This window comes from Atractosteus spatula, chromosome 10 (genome assembly GCF_055471065.1).
Source record: "Atractosteus spatula isolate fAtrSpa1 chromosome 10, fAtrSpa1.hap1, whole genome shotgun sequence".
In the NCBI taxonomy this organism is placed as follows: domain Eukaryota; kingdom Metazoa; phylum Chordata; class Actinopteri; order Semionotiformes; family Lepisosteidae; genus Atractosteus; species Atractosteus spatula.
Genome location: NC_142715.1, coordinates 22,341,823 through 22,364,354, shown reverse-complemented (window position 1 = coordinate 22,364,354; position 22,532 = coordinate 22,341,823). Strand labels below are relative to the sequence as shown.

Below are 22,532 nucleotides of genomic sequence, written 5' to 3'. Positions count from 1 at the left end.
ATAAATGTCTCACGTTGCCTTCAAGTGTTCATGACAGCAGGAGGCTAGCAGCTCTGGAGTGATACCAGTGCCTATTGGTATCAGCATCATCTCCTGTATTGTTGGGATACAAACACAGTTAACCCTGGTAATCCTGTAGGGAATTTGGTTTAGATTCTGAAGTCAAAATGTTATTGTTTTTTTCCCTCATTCTATGTTCCCGATATCTTTATTGCTCTATACATTTCCAGACTGGAAATCCAGAAGCATGGAGAAGAGTGTGTTTCTCATCCTGCTGTTCTCAGGTCAGTGTTTTCTGCTGCATATCTTGATCTCCGTTATTTGTTTATTAACTTTAAATAATAGTTTAAAAATAATGATTATTTATTTAAATACATAATAAGTATATAATTAAATTATATAAATACAGAATATATTTCTTAAAATTAATTATTACTTACTTAAAAATATCTTTCCCTTCATACAATATATATAATATTGTTAGATAATAAAGAGATACAAACAACAGCCAACACGAAGGTTAAAAGCAGGAAGATTAGAATTACTAGGCAATGAAAAAGCACTAACGCCATTAATGGACAGCCATCTGCAGCTGGAAAAGATTATGACAATACACCAAACAATGTGTTTGTGAAGAACACATTAAACAGATATCAGATATCAAATTTCTTTCTGTGGAAGGCAAATATAAAGCCCATTGACATGACTCAGTATTAGTTCAGGTGTGTAGCTGCGTCAGCATGCGTAGGCTGCAAAGTAACAAGTAATAGGTTTATTCCACGCTGACAAGAGAAGAAATAAAACACAGTATTAGAAAGAAAACAATCAGTATTAGACAAGTGGAAAAGCTGATTTCTGCCATGCACCAACCTTATCCACTGATGTCATCCTGACTTTTGTGTGGCTGCAATGCTTATCTGAATCTCTCTGTGTGTTGTGTGTTTCCAGGGCTCCTTAAATTCTCCTTGTGTCGCACACGTCAGTATCACTTTGTGAGCACACCTCTGAATTGGACCGATGCTCAGCGTTATTGCAGAAACAAGTATATTGACCTGGCCTCCATCCAAAGCAGGGAAAAGCTAGACAGGCTTCTCAGCAATGCAGACACAGTATTCCAGGCCTGGATAGGACTATATGTAGAATGGCAGTGGTCCCTGACAGGCAATGATTTCTACAGTGAGGGTGAGGCTAGGTTCCGCAACTGGCGTAGTGGGGAACCAAACAATCACCAGTCAAAGAATGAAGATTGTGCAGTGATGGATAGTCAAGGTACATGGAGTGATAGGCCCTGCAGTTACACCAAATACTTCATCTGCTATCAAGGTAAACACCCCTGTCTCTTTTTAATTACTAACACCTTAAAAATGATTAATGTTTCACACAGCTGTAGTCATGGTTGACTCGTCCTCTGTCACAAAATATTTCCTTATTTAATTACACATTCAAATTCAATCCAGGTTACCTGTCACAGAGAGCTGAGAGTTTCCTGGCTGACAAATCACACTTTCCCATTACCAGTGTTGGTCCATGTGAGAAACAGGAGCTTGTTAACAGGAGCTGTTAGAAGACCAGGTAGGAGGGAGTCTGTGTCTAGACTCCAGGCTGGAAGGAGGAAGAGTGAGTTTTTATCATGAATGGATTGGGCTGGGTTATAGACCTGAAGGACAAAGCGAGTGAGGCCTGACAAAAAATGGTCCTGGAACTGGACCTCAAGGAGTGTGCATTGCATGTTAGTGTGACAGTGCATTTTCCTCCCACAGAGAAGAGAGAGGAGTCTAGTTGACACCAGTTGAGTCCTAAAAACTCTCTCTGTCTTGACATCAGCAGCCAGCTGAGAGATCACAGAGTGTGTGAGAGAGAAAACAACAAATCACCTGATTATTGAGCTGTCAGCCAAACACGATGAGCAGAGAGAAATAAGGATAGGCAAAGTTACTAATTTCTTAGTGAAAAAAATGGTGCTTGATGCAGAGTAAGAGCTCTAGAGCTGAGTTCATGTGAAGACTGGGACTTGGTGGCATGGACTAGTCTAATTGGAGAGTCAATTGAAAACCTGGCTGTGAGTAGTGATTAGTAAAGTGTAGATCAAGTATTTCTCAACACAAAGTTAATGGGGTTGACTATTCTAGTGCCTGATGACTAATGAAGACAGAAAGTGAAGAGTTGTTGGCTTGTGTGACTAGAATCAAGTGAATAACAACGAAGGAGAAAGATTACCACATGGTCTTCCCTGACAGGGTGACAGGCTGGCCATGTTGGAATTAGGGATGTGCTCGTTTCAGCTATTGTCACAGAGTTTCCAAATGATGCTCGGGACAGAAAGACAGCAACTTGTACTTGGGAACTATCTACCAACCTGCTTGACAATACTAATATATCCAACTCATGCACCACACACTTTTTGTCACCTGGTTACACTTGAAATAATTGGCTTCATTACAGTGGGACAATAACTTGACAGATGAAGAGTTAACCATGACAGCATCTGCATAAACCTCTACTTTTGTAAGGATTTAAGAAATAAAGTTTAAGGGTACTGAAAAAAAATCATCTAAGAAACAAAATAAGAAATTATTTTTGCAACTATATTTTTAAACAAAAATACTACATATAATTAAAAAAACATAATATTTACATATTCCCTTTGTATATTCAGATAAAACAGTTGATGCAGTGACATACATTCTGATCCGGGAACTAAGAAGCTGGCCGCAGGCTCAGAGATTCTGTAGAGAGAGGCACACAGACCTGGTCAGTGTGAGGAGCCAGAGGGAGAATGAGAAGATCAAAGATACAGCGAGGGGCAATGAGGTGTGGATTGGCCTCTACAGGGGGAACTGGAAATGGTCAGATGAGGGAAGCTTTTCATTCCAGAACTGGGACACAGGTGAACCCAACAATGGAAGAGGAACTCAAAATTGTGCTGCTGTGTACCTACAGGACAGTAAAAGGGGAAAATGGGATGATATTTTTTGCAGTGTCCGAGCTGCATTCATATGCTATGATGGTGAGTTGAACACACTTCTGCTGAGACTCTCAAATAGATTCAGTTCACCTGATAACACAATAACAAATTAATCTCATAACATATCAGTCATCTCATCACACAGCTCCTGAGTCACCAACACTCCTCAGCTCTGCACTCTCCAAAACACCTCTTCTCATCACTTAACAACACACCTCCCTTCATCACCAACCAACACTTCCCCTCCTCACACACCAACACACTACACTTCCTTACATAGGAATTTTAACTAATTTTCACAACCCATAGATCTAAAAGCTCACCTGATCTGTCACAGCTTTATATCTCAATAGTTACTCTATCTTGTTTAATACTCCTTCAGTTGTAAAGTGTTCATTATAGTTCTGTTTCTGCTTGTAAATACAGATCTTTACAGAGTGAGGCTGGTGGATGGCAGTGATCCCTGCTCAGGGCGCATTGAGGTTATGCCTGATCTGACCTGGGGCACAGTGTGTGAGAATGACTTTGACTGGCAAGGCGCAGAGGTCACCTGTAGACAAGAGAATTGTGGGATTCCCAAAGCTGTCTTGGGCGGAGCTTACTTTGGAGAGGGGCAGGGTCCTGTCTGGTCAGAAAAGATCCAATGCCAGGGCAATGAAACCCACCTGACCTTCTGTCAAACCTCCACCAGACAGCACCAGAACTGCACCCACAAAAATGATGTGAGCGTTGTTTGTTCAGGTGAGAGCATCAGTTCACACTTTCGCAAAAAAATAAAAATATTTTGTGGGGCCAATAGGAGTTTTGTGACTGCAAGGTTTTGTGCTAGCTGGAGTTTTCCCTATTAAAAATTATAATTTGGTCCCAGTGTTTCTGATTAATTTTGCTTGGAGATCAGTGGAGAAACCCTAGAATTAGAGCACATGAGTAGTGGTGAGGCTTAACACATGACCTGTTTTTGAAAAGGTAAAACCAGTCTCTCCAAATTCCAACTTACACTATAGGAACACTGATTTGTACAGTCATTGTTTGAGTTTTTGAAATTTCCAGTTTGGAAATAAGAGTGTGGTCAGCACAGGAGAAGGCAGGCTAATTTACCAACTCCTTTCCCTCACAAGGAGTCTCAATCCTCCTCCTGTTGTTTCTCCTGTGCAGGATACACAGGGTTCAGGCTGATGAATGGCTCAGACACCTGCTCTGGCCGAGTGGAGTTGCAGTATGACGGCGAGTGGGGGACAGTGTGTGACCAGTACTGGGACCTGAGAGACGCCAGTGTTCTCTGCCAGCAGCTGGGCTGTGGGGTGGCTGTAGCCGCTCCAGGACAGGCCTGGTTTGGAGAGAGAGAGGGCTCAGTGTGGAAAGATCATTTCCTCTGTGATGGCAGCGAGGCTCACTTATCTCTGTGTGCAACATTTGCCCTGGGGGGGGCTATGTGCTCTCACAGGAATGATGCAGGGCTTGTTTGCTCTGGTGAGTTTGGAGGAAGGTGGCAAAAACAGATGCATTTATAAAGGTGGCTAGTCCCAGGGTTTATAAAGGTAGATTGTGATGCTGTGGGGGCGTAGTCATCACTGGTCACGAAAAATAGACAGATAAAAATACACAGACACACCCTAAAACTGATATTCAGTCTGGTTTGTTTATCACCAGAAAATAAATAAAAATAAACCTAGTTCTTGTTCAAGCTCCTAACTGTCTTTGTGTTTTCCCTCAACTCAACTCAAAAAGCCAAGCTTATTGGTGTGTTTAATTGTCTTTTCTGTACTTTGTGACACTGTTATTATGAAGAAAGCAGACCTTTTCTATTGGCCATGTTCATGCTTGATAGTTGATAGCAGCTGATCCCTGCTGGCTAACAATATTTTTGTGTGCTGGTATTCACTCTTTGCCATCTTGGTATGCCAAATGCAAATGCCTGTGTAAAATGGATGATGCTTTGGGTAAAGTACCATCCTTCAAGGATTACACCCCTTGTGGCATCACAGGAGTAACTGCCTTTTCACAGGCTAGGGGGTCAACACCTTGAGAGGAGGTAGAGAGCCAATGTGTAGTCGCTCAAAAATTAGGGTTCTTCACTAAGGTTAAATAGGGGGTGTGGTAATGATCAAGAGAAAACTTTAGAAAAAATTCTCTACATGTTTTATACATAAAAAGAATGCCTGACCTGTATACCTGTAACAGCGTGGTTCTAGGACAAATTAGTTCACATAAGAATGTAATGTAGGGGTCTCAATTAGAAGCTCAGGTGGTGCTGATGATAGATGAGGATGCTGATGATAGTGACAATCAGGGAGAGAGAAATAATTTAGAGGCCTGCCTTAGTGGTGTTAGGGCCCCTCTAGTGGTGAACAGGGGAGGATTCCTTCCACTGTGTCATTCAATATACTAAAATATCTCAAATACTTTGTATCAAAAAGATCTTTAAAATCACAATTTGGATCATGACAATAAGCTTAGCTTTTATTTTTTTAAAGAGGACTTGTATTTATTCTGATAAATTCTTGAATATATAGTCCTCACTCTACACAACTGAATTAATTGTCAGAAAAAATAGAAGCAAAATATATACTACAACTTGGGAAATATCTAACATGGGTTTTCCAGAAAAAGGAAATATTGTGTTTTCTCCCACATGTTGTGATGTGTGCTACCACAAGATAATTTCTGCAAAAGTGTAAGAATTAAGAGAATAAATACTTTTTCTGGACATTTTTATCTCAGGGCCTGTACTTGCAGCCCAGGATGTCCGGTTAACTGGAGGAAGGAGTCACTGTGAAGGCAGGGTGGAGATTCAATACAACAGGACTTGGAAGACCATTCTCATGGACTCTTGGGGCTACAAAGAGGCTTCTGTAGTATGCAGACAGCTGGGCTGTGGCTCTGTAGTGCAAGTCTATAACTCCTCTCTGTATGGGACAGGCGACAGTGCTCTGTGTCTGACAGCTATTCAGTGCTCTGTAGTATAAGTCTATAACTCCTCTCTGTATGGGACAGTGACAGTGCTGTGTGTCTGACAGGTATTCAGTGCTCTGGGGATGAGTCTCACCTGGTGAACTGCAGTTCTCCACAGACAGTCAGCTGCAGCCCTGGACAGGAAGTGGCCCTGCTCTGCTCTAGTGAGTGCTAAGCTTCTTGTTCATTAGCAATTTAGAGCTGTAGGTGAGAACAGTTTAATCAATACACTTTGAAATGGCTTGAGAATGTGAATGTTGGTTTAAATCATCCAAATATCTGATATCCCATTTAATAAACATTACTTATGAACTTGCAGTATTGAGAGGAAGAGGCAAATTGTTTTCTAGAAGCTGTGTCATGCACTAATATTCAGGGTCACCGTTTTCATCAAATTATTTTCCTAATTAGACTGTAGTACTGGACTGGATCTCAGTTGTTTAGCATTTACAGTATACACATCAGTGCACATGAGGCTTTGTGTGTAAAATCCCTCCTTTACAAATCATCAGTTTCTTCAAGGTGATGGAAATAAAAAGTTGATAAATTATTAAACCAATTAATAACGAATGAGATTTAATTTTTACTGTCCCTTTTTTGTGTTTATTGAATAAATTCAGTTTTCTTTCCACTCAGTGATGCAACTGTTTCATAACTTCTAGCCTTTGTTACATTCTATTTTTTTTTATTAAAGGTATGTTTTTCACAGATGTTAATATTTCACCCAAATACACACCCGGCAGTATAAAAAACCATCATTCCTTCCCAAGTAGATAGAAATTATATTTGTAATTTACCGTTTTCATGCAATTTTAATTTTATTATTATTAACTCTAATACTAGAAAGAAAGGTATTATTGCTAATACTGTCTGTTCCTCTTAGACCATAACTCTTAGCAAATTGTGTCCCTCTAGAGGTCATATTCACATCTTAGTAGTAGGCAGACCTCTGACCCCTGACCTCTGACTCTCTGCTCCTAGACCAGCTGTCCCTCAGGCTTGTTGGAGAAGGAGGTGACTGTGCTGGGTGGCTGGAGGTTTATCACAATGGCTCCTGGGGGACAGTCTGCGATGACTCCTGGGACCTGGCAGACTCTCAGGTGGTGTGCAGGCAGCTCCAGTGTGGGACGGCCCTCAGTGCCCCAGTGCCGGCCTCCTTCAGCCAGGGAACTGGACCCATCTGGCTGGATGAGGTGGGCTGTCTGGGGAACGAGTCGTCTCTGTGGGAGTGTCCCTCAGCAGGGTGGGGATGGCATGACTGTGGACACAAGGAGGATGTGAGAATCCTGTGTTCAGGTAAGAGGGCTATATTTTTTATGTTTTGAAATCTGTGCAAAGAAGTAATAAATAAAAAAATAAAATTGTGTAAAAGAATAAATTGTTATTACATGTTTTTAGTCTTTAAAAAATATACATATCCCTTTTAGGGATCAAAGTTAAAAGAACTGAAGTTTAATAGGCTGTGATGGGAGGAAATGTCTATGAGTTAGAAAATATCCCTGTTCCTCAACATAGGGAGTTTGGATAGAATTCAAAAACCCATCTCAAATACCATAAGAGATTTCCAAAAAAAATGATTGAGCATGCAAAAAAATGTAGCACAATGTGTGGAGGTTAGATAACACTAAATGTGGATATTTGGTCTAAATACAAAGCACAGATCCAACATACCCCAGTAAACACTACCAACCAGTCAAGCATGGCAGTGTTGCTTCTCTTCAGCAGGGACTAGGAAATCATTAAGACCATAGGAAAAATGGACAGAGCCAAGTACAAACAAATACTAGAGGAAAACTGAAAAAAAGCTTAAGATTTAAAACTGGAGCAAAAATTTAAATTTCATTTGGGCCTCAGAAAAACAGACTGAAGCTTCTGGGGCTGAGGAGGTGGAGAGTAATGTGTGAAAGTGGACTCATGGTCAATATGGAGCCTACAGTGCTGACAGGAGTGAGTGGGGAGACAAAGAATATCAGATGATGGAGGCAATCTTGGCACAGACTCACTCTGGAGATCATTTATATTTGGTGTCAGTGCTAAGTGACATATATGTATATATGGATTGGATATCAACAATTGATTGTGCCACTTGATGAAATAAATCACCGACATGTAGACTATGAGAACTTAAAATGTTATTAAAATATTATATTTTTATATTTGCCATTATTTTCACAGGTGTGAAAATGTTGATCCATAAAAGTGAAAAAAAATGCTTCAGATCAGACCTAAATATGAAATATATTGTAGAGCAATATTGTTTTTGAGAATTTTAACTGTTGTATTAAAATAAGGTTAAGCTGTTTATGTAAGAGTGATTTCTTTCTCGGTTTCTCACTTTCTTCCCAGAGCACAAGCAGCTGAGGCTGTCTGCAGGTTGTTCAGGACAGGCAGAGGTTTACTACAATGGCACCTGGGGCAGCATCTGTGCCAATGGGATGACAGACACCACAGCTGCAGTGATCTGTAAACAGCTGGGCTGTGGAGACAAGGGCACCATCAGAGAGACAAACTCCAGGCTGAGCCCAGATCCCAAATGGCTGGACTTTGTCTCCTGTCGCAAACACGACTCCACCCTGTGGCAGTGTCCCTCCTCCCCCTGGGGTCAGAATGAGTGTGAAGACCGGGAAGTGGCTGAGATCACCTGCTCAGGTAAAAAGATCTCATGCTTTTCTTTGTCATAAAAGAAGTCTATATTGATTCTACCATGCTAGAACGTATATGAACTGTGTGGAATGAGAGGCTAATGAGGGAGTGAAATAAAGGCTTTGCAATTCAAAGAACATGTTAAGAATTTAATAAACAGTTTTGCCTTCTGCTTTAACAATTCATCAAAAGCAGATTTCAATAAATCATCTCTCCATCCATCCATTTTCTAATCACTTCTTCCAATTTATAGTCACATGGGAGCTGTAGCCTATCCAGGGTCAAGCAACCATGATGAAAAAATTAACCACAAAGAAGAATTAACCACATAGAAGTCATATGTCATATTGAATAGTAATATGTTGTCTCCCTGTGGTCTTCATGTGATCTTATATGGTGTGTTTTGTACTGCTTATTGACAATCATTAACCCGTGACTTAATTACATAGGTATACCAAGTTAAAATTTGAAATTATTATTGATCAGGGGATCCTCCACATCTCAGCTAGAAATGTTAACTCTGCCAGATATCACAAAGTCTATCTAAAAAAGAGACACTTCCTAGTCACCTATAGCTGTAGCAAAACTTTCAGTCAGCAGCATTTTAACCCTCATTCATTCTTGTACATGTTGCTATTGTAATGTATCGTAATGTAATGTAGTACAGCAGTAATAACTGAAGTGTTATGTTATTGTTTTTCAGCCTCCAGCAACCACAGGTCCTGTTCTGAGGACCCCACTCAGCAGCACTGCACAGGTTAGTTTACAGCCGCTGTGACCCCAGAAGCGGAATCATTTCAGCATGGGATGATTCAATCAAACGTTGCAAAGCAAACACTCCCCATGATTATCCAACAGGCACCGCTCCTTTAAAGTCTGCATCCAATCAGATCTCTGAGGTTCTTACATTGTTCTGGTTTTTCATCATCAGAGGCTCTGCGCCTGGCTGGAGGCACTACCTGCTCTGGCCGGGTGGAGTTGCGGTACGAGGGCTCCTGGGGGACAGTCTGTGACGACTCCTGGGACCTGCAGGATGCCCAGGTGGTCTGCAGACAGCTGGGCTGTGGGGACGCAGTGAGTGCAGCAATAGAGGCCTCATTCGGACCAGGGAGTGGCGCCATCTGGCTGGACGAAGTGAACTGCAGGGGCAGTGAGCTTCTCCTGTGGGACTGCTGTCACTCTGGACTGAATCAGAGTGACTGTCGGCACAAGGAGGATGCAGGGGTTACTTGTACGGGTAAGATTGGAGGGATGGAGGATTTTCAATACATTACAAACAGGGATTCTTATCTCTGCAGGAGTTTCGTGTTCTGCCATGTCATTTCCTTTATTTCATGATCATTCTAAGCAGGGGCAACATTCAGCTCTTGTTAAGCCAATTAATTTAGTTGCAGGAAGTAATTCAAGCCCAGGCCTATCTAGGTTCTTCTGCTCTGATCTCCATTTGTGAATTCTCTTGACTTCTCTCACAAATGTAAAGAGATTTAAATCTGGACAGACAGCTAGACAACATGCCTGATTTCTCTAAAACAAGCTTTTCTTTTCTCTTTCCCAGGTTTGACAACTACAACAGTTACAGCAGCTAATCCAGCAGCAATAACAAGTAAATTACAAGGCTTTCCTGTTCCAAATCATCCTTATTCTCCAAACATCTGCTTCTTCACATATGCAGTGCAGAAACCTTTTCTCTCTCTTCTTGGCATAACACTAACAGTTTTACTGGTCTGGTGGAGGGGGTGGGTTGACCTTCTGTTGGGTTCATCTGATCTAAGCTTCGAGGGTTTATATTCAACCAACACTACATCTCCCCTTCTGAGTTCCTCTCCTTTCCTGGCTTTACCAGGGGTCACTAAATCACCCAGACAGCCAAAGCCGGAGGCAGGAGGCTGGACTGTCCCGGCTGTGGTCTTCTTCCCGTTGGGAGCTCTGGTCTTTGTGCTGCTGCTGCAGAACAGGAAACTGCGTAAAGGTAAGGAGTGAGTCCAACTGTGAAAACCTGAGATGGTGTTTGTGTTTATTACACATGTAAAAGTAACTGTATGTCACGATTATAGTCCCTCTTCCTTAAGGGTGCTCGAGCCCTTTCACTTCAGACTTAATTCTGTGCACCTGACCCCTTTTCCCAGCCCACCTTAAAAGCCAGGCGCTGACGTTCAGCCTGGCTCTGCATCTGGTTTCCATACCGTGCGAGTCCGGGACCTGGAAGCGCCTGGTCCCGTTAAGGTTTTAACCTCTGTTCCTGTTCCTTGTCCGCCAGTTCCGACCCGGTTCTTGTTTTTAATTCCTTGTTTGGATGGATCACCTGGCTATGGACTTTCTTGCGTTTTTGGATTCCCTCTATGGATTACTTTTGGATTGTTTGCCTTGGCCACACCTTCCCCATGCACCAGCGCACTTTGGACACGCCCCCCCTGTTTTCAGCCCCGTATTCCTGCATGACTTTTTCCTAGTGTTTCCCCACTTCTTCGGATTGTGTCGTCCGCATAGGGTCCGGAAAGAACTGTTCCTTACACTGTATATGCAAGTTTATGTTCAACTGTATATCTTAATAATCAAAGGATACTCAACCTCAATGAGAAAGAATCTATTCACATTTCATTTCAAACTAAATATCACCCTAACAAGTTGAGAGAATCTTACCAGGTCATAGACTCCAAACTAGGTGTACACACCTGTGCAGCAGCAACAGGTTTACATTGATCTGTTCAGACTTTCACAAAAGACATTTAGTCAAGCTTTGGGATGTGTGCTGTCTTTCACAAAGCTTTTACCTGACAATAAATTATGATCCAGGGATTCTTGGTGGGATTTCAGTTTGGGGAGATGACAGGCCAAGGTTCCGGGACTTTGGGTTTTGTTACAGTGTGTGGTTCTTCTACAGTTCACTTCATTCTGTTCTGCTCTACTGTGTTGCTCTTGGGTGTTCTTGTGTGTTCATTTGCTGAAGTGTTATGTTAGGTCCCATTTATTGGTCAGAGCCTTCTATGTGTGCTCACTATGTACACATTGAAAAGTTCTTCACCTTACCAAATTAGGACAACTGATGGTGTCCTCTTTTCCCTTTGTTTCTGAAATGGCTACTTAATTGCTTGGCTATGGATTAGACTGCTTTCTTGTATTCACATCGTGATACTTGAGAATATTCTCTTCTGCCCTATATACAATGTGTAAAGTGCATGATACATAAGTAAGAATTTATTGTATCTTAATTTCAATAAGATACAATAAGAAGGAACTTAACCTCACAAATATTTGTTTTCAGTTCATCACATTGAATTTGTGTTATGATGAGGCCTGATGTTGCTGAAAGCTGTGTCTCACAGGAGTTCTGTATTTTCCAGAGGCTGAAGGAACTAAGGAAGGTGAAAAGGAACTATAGAAGACAGAAACAGGCAGGGAAAGCAGCCACTGCAACAGTGCTGGGCAGTTTAGTCTCAGGTCTTGGACCTCAGGTTTCGGGGTTCACTGCTAGCATGTCTCTAGTAGCAGCTCAGTTATCTCAATTACAGAGCACCTTTCCAGTGGATTTTATACAAAATGCCATGTTTGATCAATGGGAAGACAGAGTGGCTGATTGATAGGATGACAGACTTATTTATACATGGCCAGAGTGTATTTGAATAGGAGCCTCAGGAGAAATGTGATCATTCATGGGAATGCTATGGTGTCCCGGGATAGCAGTAGTTTCTGAGCTGCTGTCGGTTTGGTTGCAACATTGTGCAGTTATGCAGTGACACGTGGTTTTGTCTTCCCTCTGTTAAAAACACCCATAAGAAAATATAACAAAAAATCAAATATTTTTAAGATATACATTAGCTGTGTGTCCCCTTGTCTGTTCTTTCCAAAGCTTTAGCTGAAGCAGAGATCGAACCCATGAATGTCTACCAAGAAATTCCATTCAAACAGACTGTAGAGGGGGCCCACCGCACCCCCAGGAGAGGTGAGTGGACACACACACTGGCACTGACAGCACCCCCTCTTGAACAGGAGACAGGAGAGCACACTGTTGACCACTCAATACTTAAGTCTCAACAAGTGAACAAACACACTGACACAGAATGTGTTCACAGGTTGTCATTACCGACTCTGTGAACCAACTGGATGTGCTTTCTCAGCGAGCAATGGATGCACAGCAATCTTCTACACAAAACATTTCAATTTCACATCTCAGAGCAATAGTGAAGTTACTCTTAGGAAAACTGTACCTGGGGAAAGATAAAGACTTATCATTGTTGTCACGCCCTCTGCAGCCAGAGGGCGTTCCTACCCTTTCCTGTCCCTAGTTTCCTGTGCTTTGCTTTCCTTCTGGTGTCTCTATCTCTGGGGCTATATATTTCCAGGTCTCTCATTCACCTTCACTCAGCATTGACATTCAGATGGCCTGAGACCCGCCTAGCACCAGGTCTCCCCAAGTCTGCTGCCTGAGGGCATTGGTTTCTATACGACTCCAGAACTGCTGAGCCGGGCTAATCTCCCATTCCGCCGCTACGAATAAGATCTTGTCTGCTCTCCTGCCATTCCACAGTTTGTCCCTTCCGACATCCGTGACAGAATGCTGAGCCTCCTATGGACCCTGCGAGTGGCGCATTTTTGTTTTTCCCGCAGGTTTTTTTTTTCTCCCTGGGCTTTTTTTTCTCTCAGCTCTCCTATTCTAATCATGGGATGCTCTTTCCGACTGTGAGCGGGCTGCGGCCTGGCTTTCTTCGGGTTGTCATTCCGGCATCTGTGATTGAATGTTGAGCTGGCCCTCCTATCCTCATTGCTGGATATCACTCCGGTCGTCCGTGCCTGTGAGCGGGCCGTGTGCCTGGCTTTCCTCGGGTTGTCCACTCCGATATCAGCGATAGGGTGGTGAGACTTTTTATCTCTCCCATTCTCATTGCTGGATATCACCTTCCTGACATGCGTGCCTGTGAGCCGGTCTAGTGCCTGGCTTTCCTCGGGTTGTCTTCCGCCGATATCAGCGATAGATTGGTGAGCCTTTTTGCCGTTCTTCTATTCTTATTGCTGGATATCACTCCAGACATCCGTGCCTGTAAGAGGGCTGCGGCCTGGCTTTCCTCGGGTTGTCCACTCTGATATCAGTGATAGAATGTGAACGTGCCTATTGTGCAGTCGTATTTTTCTGGGATTTTTGTGTTTTGATTTTTAGTTTTTACTTGGTGTTTTGATTTTTTCACTTCCTGTTTTCCCCTTCTCTCTGGTGCCCCTTTCCCATGTGTCTCGGAACTTTTGGTTCCTATCTGTTTTTTGTGGTTTGTTTCCCTAGTCTCCCATGTTTATCTTTGTTGTGGTTTGTGCTTGTGTACTTTGTTTTAAGTTTCCGGAGCTCTACCTGACCCCCCCTTCCTCTACCCAATAAAGGTTTATACCCTGGAGGAGGGGGCAGCTCTCAGCCGTGGACTCCCGGAGGTTTCCTTTCAGTTAAATTAGGTTTTTCCTCCCCCCAGTGCTGTGCAGCTCATTTATTCATTGGGAGTCATTTATTTGTATGGGCGTTAGGAGCCACCCATAAAGGGAGGGGGGGGTACTGTCATGCCCTCTGCAGCCAGAGGGCACTCCTACCCTTTCCTGTCCCTAGTTTCCTGTGCTTTGCTGTCCTTCCGGTGTCTCTCTCTCTCTGGGGCTATATATTTCCGGGTCTCTCATTCACCTTCACTCAGCCGCTATGCATTGGGTCTTTATCTCCTGCCATTCCACGGTTCGTCCCTTCTAACATCCATGACACTTGGCCCATCTGACATCCGTGACAATTGTTTAGCTAAATAGAAAGAATTCAATGCAGTATTCACCTGGTCTCTTCTTAGAAACACAAACTCTGTGTTACTGTTCACATCCTGGCTTCTCTCCTAGTGGGAACAGCCAGTAGAGGACAGGGAGGCTGCTGTCTGACTGCAGGTATTACTGGTCTGTCCTCCTGTTCACAGGGAGATTCCTCTCTGATGAGCTGACTTCTGAATATGACAATCTGGAGGATAGTAAGGAGCACCCTGTCCCAGGTAAACATTGCCCACTTACACATGTGTACTCTATCAAGATTTGGATAAACTCAATTTTGTTGTTTTGCAAACCTCAGTAAATCAATTAGCCCGTGTTTGTAGGAAAAATGTAAGAAGCTCATTGACTTATTTTTAACATGCTATTTGGTATTATGATGATGTTGGACATGTTAATGCCCACTCCGATCTTGAGTTAATTTTTTAAGTCTTAAATCATCAGACTGTTATCTTGTCTTACAGGGATATGTGTCCACATCAGTCCTGTGGCCAATATACACTGTCCTCCAAAATTCCCTGTGTTCTTTATCTACAACAGTATTTTCTTGATTTGCTATTACAACTTATTACTTTGAAGTTGTTAGGAGTAATTAAAGAAATTAGAATAGAAAATCTAGACAAATTCACAAGTAATAAGAAGCAGCAGAAGAAAATGGCAGTGTGTTTGTTGAAATTAATTTACTAGGTGAAACACATACTGTATTTAATTGATCTCTTGTTCCCAGGAAAACTCCTCTGTGATGAGCTGCAGTCTGAATACGATGATGTTGAGAACAATGAGAATGAGCCCATCTCAGGTGAGGGCTGTGGAAGTCAGCGGAGCTCACATTGGGGGTGGGAGGTTAAGCAGGTTACATAGAGTGGGTTTTACTCAATCCCTGGAGTGCCAGCTGGAATCCCTACTCAGAAACGTTACATGAAGTCCTGGCTGAAAAACACATCTATTAGTCTATTAGTATATTCTATTAATATATTCTGTTTTCTACAGATTTTAAATTGGAAGAAAGGTTAGATCCCAATCCCATTTACTGTTCTCCTATATTTAAATTGAAAGCAAAAAGGATGTTGGGACAGGCTATACATTTACAGTAATGTATGTATGGTATGTGGCATTACTTGGGGGCGTGTTCAGTGTGGAGGCGGAGCCCTGGATAAAGGGTGACGCGTTGCCCTAGCAACCACAGCTGTGTGGCTGCTTAAGGACCACAGCATTTGAGGCCACGTTTTTCCTTTGTTTTACTTTCTTTTTTCTTTTCGCCTGTCCCGCCATGTATCTCCTACTGGGACAGGTTGAGTTCTTTTTTGTTTTGGACTCGCTCTTCTTTTCTTCCATACTGGATCCCACTAAATAGGAATAGTCCAGTCTGGATGCCACTGTCCCAAGCGGTCTTTCTTTTCCCCCAGGGTGGACCCCTGCTAAGAGGGATAGTCCAGCCTTTTTTTTGGTTTTCGCTATCCTCACACCGATGCCTCTGCCCCATCAGATGGGGCGTCGAACTTAAAGGTGGTCGCCGTGGCTCCTCCCACTCCCACACTGTTGCAAATAATACAAACAATATAACATTTTTAGAATTTTTAAGGAAGACACATTATCGAATTAATCTGTTTTTGATGTTTCTTGTTTCTATTTTATTGGGGATATGAATATCTGTTTACAAAATGCATATTTTGTAATTTTAAAGTTTTTTACAGTGTCTTTTTTGTGGAACTTTGTCAGATTTGTGGAACTTTTTATATAGAGCCATTGTTGAAGATGATACCCTGGCTTTTTTTCAAGAACTACCTGGTTAATATCCTGGATCAATTAGTTACTGGGAACTACTAGTTACTACTGATTTTCTTGAAAATAACCTTTGTATGGTTGTATATGCTATAAACAAAGGTGAAAACAGCTACCATTTTCTATATATCCTTCCATTAAACAATTAATAGGTATTATATTCTGACATTAACTTATTTAACATTAACATTTCACATTTTCAAATTGTGGGAAGAATGCCAATTGTAAACTTCTCAGCATTGATCGCCACATGTATCTTGACAGATGCTTCGGTTAATTTATATCTTTTCTACAAGCTTGTTTCTTTGACTAACTTTTCAGCCATTGTAGGCCTAAGTGACTAAACACATATATGTGCTTTCAACACTACACTTTTCATTACTAAAAACACTTTTCTTTAAATATATCACATATTTATCTCCAATATTCTCTAAACACCACCATTAAGTTTGTTTTCACTGTAGCAAAACTATTGTGTAATAAACAAAACAAAACAATAGTATAATGCTGACAGCACTTCAGACAGAAACTGCTATTTCTAAATAGCAAAATAAACTAATATTTCTAATAGGAAAAACAAGAACAGCAGCACAGACTACATGTCACAAGACACAAGGCAAGCCAAGCTTTTCAACAGTGTGTTTCATAACCAGGTACCAAATATTAAAGCAAATTAATCTTTTTATAGGTATATTTATGTAGAGTTTCAGTTAAGAGAAGCTCCAAACTCCATCCATAATTCGCAATTCTCAAAAAAAACATCACAAAAGCAAATATTTCCCAAAATATATATGAAATATGCCAAATATAGTGAACAAAAAAAGAAATGGCTGCCGAAGGACCTATTATGTTTCAAACGGATCGGGCTATGGAAAACATTGATTTAACAGTTAGAAATAGCTCCCATAGCTCCTAGCTGTTCATTACATTGCCTTGTGTTTTTTATCTATTTTTTTCTGTCAGTAAAGATCCCATTTCCTCTTGTCAAGCTGAATCTATTTGCTGGGGCCTGTCTTCCTCTTGTGTTGACTGTGTTTCTCTTGTAGGTATCTCTCCTATTGCCCCTGGAGTGCGGAGTCTCTTGGCCACAGAGCCCTCAGAAGAAGAAACTTCCTCTGTCGACAGCACTGACTATGATGATGTCAGAGTCTAAGCAGCTGTGTGAGCATAACTGTGTTTCTGGGAAAGATTCCACCTTCAAGTCAAATTATAGCTTGGGATTGAGTAAAACCATTACAATGCACCTTTTGTTCCTGCACTGCCACTGTTAAAATACTTTTTTTTCTCTCCCTTAATGTTTTCAGTTCTATAGCTTATGATGAATATGAATATCCACAGAATTATAAGGTTAGGACAGTGTACAGTAACTACAAAGTCACTGGTCAAGTGAGACCATGTTAAGGTGTCTCCTGCTGTGTCTGCCAGGCTGTGGGATTGACCTACACACTTATACCTTTACATTGAGAGACACTGCATTGCCACAGAAGGTCTACATGTCCGGCAATTCTGAGATCAGCACTGAACATTGTGATTGTGGTTACCTTTTTTCTGCTGCTGACAGACAGATGTGTCTCATTTCCAGCACATGTAGATAGTGATCAATCAAGTGGGCCTGATTTCATCTAGCAATTTCCAGAAATACTGCCTTCACAGAGCCCTGAACAACAAAAACAATGTGTATACATCAGGGGAAATACCGAGATAGATAAAAGCAAACAGAACAAACAGCAGAATTGTTCAAATGATAAAATGATAAAATCTCACACAGAAAAAAATGAAGAAAATAATTCTTACCACCATCTATCCCAGGCAACTGCAGCAAGGCTCAAACTGTAGACTCTTCAATCAGAACTGATGAGTCATCTTTTCTAATGAGCTTTTGGAAGACTGAATGTAACCTAAATGCTTTTAGCAGAATAATAATTTTTGTTTTGAAGTACTCCAGGATGACTTTATTTGCAAAATAAATATATCTGGATGAGTGTTGCCACAGGCATCTGAACACAGAGAATGGAAGTCTCATTCCTGCTCAGTGGCTTTTTTGGCTTTGATATAGTCTAGCATTTTATACTCACATAAGTCATTTTTAATATGTTGGTAATATGCTTTATGTACTGTAAATTGAATGTATCACTTTTAGTTAAGTTTTTAAATAAAGCTTTACTTTTCACAGACCTGGTGAAAATTTTTTTCCTGGTTAGTAATAGAATATCGAAAGTGATAGTAGGGTTAAGAACTTTCCTTCACCACAATATATGAAGTTGAGATTTTTGTTTTTTATACCATTGATTTAGAATGACATATCAGAGTAGTACAGCTGCAAGCTTTTGACCAGGGAGTACATAGTAATTATTCAAATTATTTGAGATAGAACTTCACAGATCCAGTGGTTTGGTAAAGAAGTATATTAATACTGTAGCCAGATGATGAATATCAAGGTATTGAGTGCTCAGTGCTTTGTGTTTAACTCCCCTGGATGAGGAAGAGAAGGTACTGGTCAGAGATCAGTGTCGTCACATCCCCTCTCCAGGGAGAAAATCCTGCAGCAGTGGTGTTGCAGTGGAGGGAGGGGATAGAAAAGAGGTGTGCAGTGCCCTCTGCAGCCAGGGAGCTGTTAACAGCAGGGAAGCAGAAGTGCGAGATTAGAATTTGACCACCACCTAAACTTATCTGAATACCATTATATACAGATGCAGCCACTCAGAATACACAGTATTTCTCCCAGTAAGAAGTGTTGCGGTGCCTTATGCAATTCACTGGCCAAAGACAATCAATAGGTTGCACTTAGATGTTAGTGAAATGATTACTTCATTTAATCTGTTTCTCTACTGTGCACGTTTAAATCCACTTAATATTGAATATTAATATGGAATTTTTCAACTAAGGCTACATTTTGGGAGCCGAAACAGAAGTACTGTATAGTACAATTTTGTTTTGATTTGAACAGATGTTTGCACCTCAATAATCCATTCGTCCTCGAAAGAAGCAAAGGCAGATGTGTTTTGAATCTCACGATGATCCTGTTCTCAATCTAAAAGAAAGGTTTAATGTGATCCCACTAGAAAAAGAGTCAATTTCTATCTCTAATGATGTCCCTTCAAACGTTTTGTAATATCTCTGGAAGTGTGTACAGTAGAAGCCTGGTTAACTGCTTAAATTCAAACTAAACAGGACTATGAGAATGAGATTTGATTTCGAACTGGGAAGAATGGCTTCAATTTCAATGTGAAAGCGCAGTACAGGCTCGATGGCTTCACATCTCCCATCAATCACATAAAATTAAAGTAAAGCGCTATACAGATGCAGCCATTCAAAATGCGTGCGTTATTTTGCGGCATACCCCGGTGGGCGTGTCGCGGCATCACGCAGTGTCACGCAGTGTGACGTGGTTAATCGCGCGTCATTTGACGCTCTGCCGGAAACTATCCGGCGTCACCTTGTAAAACCGCCAGGGGGAGCTTAACCTCTCATGTACAGCATTTGAGCCTTTAATTTTGAACAGTGTATTACAGCATGTTAATCTTCAGTCATTAAAATGTTGGTATATTTTATGAAAGCAAGATTGCTCAGTTGGACAAAAGTACACAACCTACCTTTATCAGAAATATTTATGCATCAAAGCCTTTACCGAAGATATTACTAATAGTATTAATAATGGATGACTTTGGACAAGCTGTATACTCAAAGTATAATTTCTTTAGCACATTTGTACAAGCACTTGGAATCTGTCCAAGCCATACTTTGTCAGGCATTTTGTTTTACTTCAACGGGCATAAAAACTTCCTTGCTTTTAACAGGGCGTTTCATAATTTCTAACTACGAAAATGATTTAAAATGCGACACCTATCATTCAACTAGAGCTTAAAATATCACAAGGAAAAATACACACCGGTATTCCATTTCTCCCTAAACATTGTAAGCTTCGAAGTCTTTATCTAACGTGATACCGGAGTCAACAAGCATACTTTTAGAATTTGATTAAAAGGGAATATAATATGGAATCGCGTATCTCAAGAATTTAATAACGGTATGATTATATCCGTGTACTGCGGCAGGGCTGTGTAGGGCTGTTTCAGCTGCCTGCTCATGCGAGCTGACTGTAGCCGACTGGTCTAGGTGCGTGCCTGCCAACGGGCAGGTTGTGTGCTCGAATCCAGCTGGTGCTGAACCTTCCAGTTTTATTTATTTATTTTTTAATCGCGTAACATATTACCGTATGCAAACTGTACTGTATACAGTATGTATATGTATATTTAATGTCTTAACTGTGCCCGTTTAATTGAATTTTAAAAAATTATTTAACACGAACATTAAGCTGTTTACATCTTCCGCCTGAGAACAGTCACCCGTTGCTACCCAACGCAGAATGGTGATTGGCTGACACCATCTGACACCCCTCTGATTGGAGAAAAAAGACGTGCTAGTTTGCTATACATACTGTAACAGGAAGAGGATTTCTTTCTATTCAAAACGTGTATTTTAAAAGTTTAAGAAGTAAAAACCTTACAGCGTACACAGATTTCTAAACTGATCAGGATCGTTATCTTTGTCTTATGCATAATAATATTCACCGCTCTGTGCAGCAAATTAATAATAAACTTTATTTTATATAGCGTTTTAAACGAATAAGTAATTAGATTGCTCATAAACCTAATCACTTGCTTTTTCTTTTTATTTAGGCTCAGATTTCAACTATAGATCGTATTATTAATAACCATAATAACAACCAACCAACAAAAACAACCATATAAACATAATACCAACCAAAAACATAGATAACAACCACAATACAAAATCAAATATATCAAACCATTTTACTCTCGCAAAGTCCTCCAATTATCATAATCCCGCCCCTTATGCAAAACCAAACCTTCCTCCCATTCCAGTTTATCCTGTTTATCATAAACAAAATCCACCTCAATTTTCAACATAAAACATTACACAAAATCAATACCTCAACACTCCATACTCAACAACGATAATTCACAAACAGCCAGAACATGTAACTACACATTCCCAAACAGACCTAATTTCCATAGCCCCGCCCCTTATGCAAAACCAACATCCCTCCCCTGTTCTCTCTCTCCCCTGGCGGTTGTAATTGTTTTTATTTTCAAATAAATTTTAGCAAAGTCATGCATTTTAAAAATCTTAAGATTTTTATATTTATGTCTTTATTTAGTGGTTTCATTAGTGACAAAGGCTAAACTTTCTTGGAAAAATGTCTTTTATGTAAACCATGTTTGCTATTTATTCATTCAGGGCTAAAATATGTTCATTGTATTCTAATGAAAGAAGGGTTCCTTTCGCCGTAGTCGGGAGCCTAGCCTTTAACTAGTAAGTACTGTACTTACTGGGTTTTTGAGGGGGGGGGGGGAGAAAAATTGTTTTCCCAGCCTAACAGTATTGTTTTTAACCTGTAAATTTGCTGGACAGAGAGGTGAACATTATTACACAGAAGACAAAGATAGCGATTTACGTTGCATTGTGTATCGTGCTGCTTTAATACAGTTTTAAATAATTGGAAGTCTAAACAGTATCAGCTTTATTTATGGGTTTTAAATAAAGGTGATTTAAACGCGATTTAAATCAATATAAATGTTTATATTGTAACGCATAGGTGACTATTCATTGTTATTAAAATGACTTAAATTCGATCATGTTGTGATATTTAGAAATATACATTTGTTTGGTGCGAGTGAAGTTTTATTTAATCTCTGAGCCATACTGATTCTTCTGGAAGCCAGTTTTCGCCAGGGAGTAAAAAAAAACACACTATGGTATTCTCTCCAATGCAGTGCAGTTAAAAACATACCTCTGATGCTGCTCCTAAATGAATATCGTTTATGACCATCAGAAGCTTTATGCTCCTTTTCTTTTTTCCAGTGGATTGAACAGGGAGAGGCATTTCATGATGTACTTTTCACTGATGAAACAACAGTGGCTCTGGAACAGTTTTCAACCATGTCGTTTTATAAAAAGGGGAGATATGTACACGTTACTGAAGCTAAACGTTTAGCCTTTGTCACTAATGTAAACACTAAATAAAGACGTATAGAAATCCCTACGTTACAGACTGTATATGGCTGGTATTGGTAGTTTAAAGAAAAAATACACACCAGTATTCCACTTTCTCCCTAAACATTTTAAGCATCAGAGTCTTACATGTGGTTATTTATTGCATAATTTAATTTTGAAAGCCACTGAGGCATCAGGTACTACTGTTGTATGGTACAAGTGTGGTACTTTTAGGGGTACCACGGTACAGAACACTAGTTATTTAAATATGATTGATAGATAAATAGGCCCACTTTATTCATCCTGAAGAAGATAGAAGACATCCTGATGTCTTAACACAGATACTACAGTGCTTAAGTACTACTCACGTATATGTTTCTAGGTTTATATTATGCAT

General features: G+C 40.6%; 1 protein-coding gene across 1 annotated transcript in view; it reads left to right on the top strand.

Annotated features, from left to right (window-relative positions):
- The first annotated feature begins 247 nt into the window (after window positions 1-247).
- Window positions 248-22,532, top strand: part of LOC148825844 (scavenger receptor cysteine-rich type 1 protein M130-like) — a 115,124-nt gene continuing 92,839 nt past the window's right edge. The window contains 11 exon segments of the mRNA XM_088926348.1: window positions 248-284; window positions 949-1,323; window positions 2,657-2,887; window positions 3,392-3,706; window positions 4,121-4,435; window positions 5,983-6,081; window positions 6,899-6,981; window positions 7,033-7,213; window positions 8,264-8,566; window positions 9,264-9,317; window positions 9,492-9,791. Of these exon segments, the coding sequence (XP_088782474.1) occupies window positions 248-284; window positions 949-1,323; window positions 2,657-2,887; window positions 3,392-3,706; window positions 4,121-4,435; window positions 5,983-6,081; window positions 6,899-6,981; window positions 7,033-7,213; window positions 8,264-8,566; window positions 9,264-9,317; window positions 9,492-9,791 (2,293 nt within the window).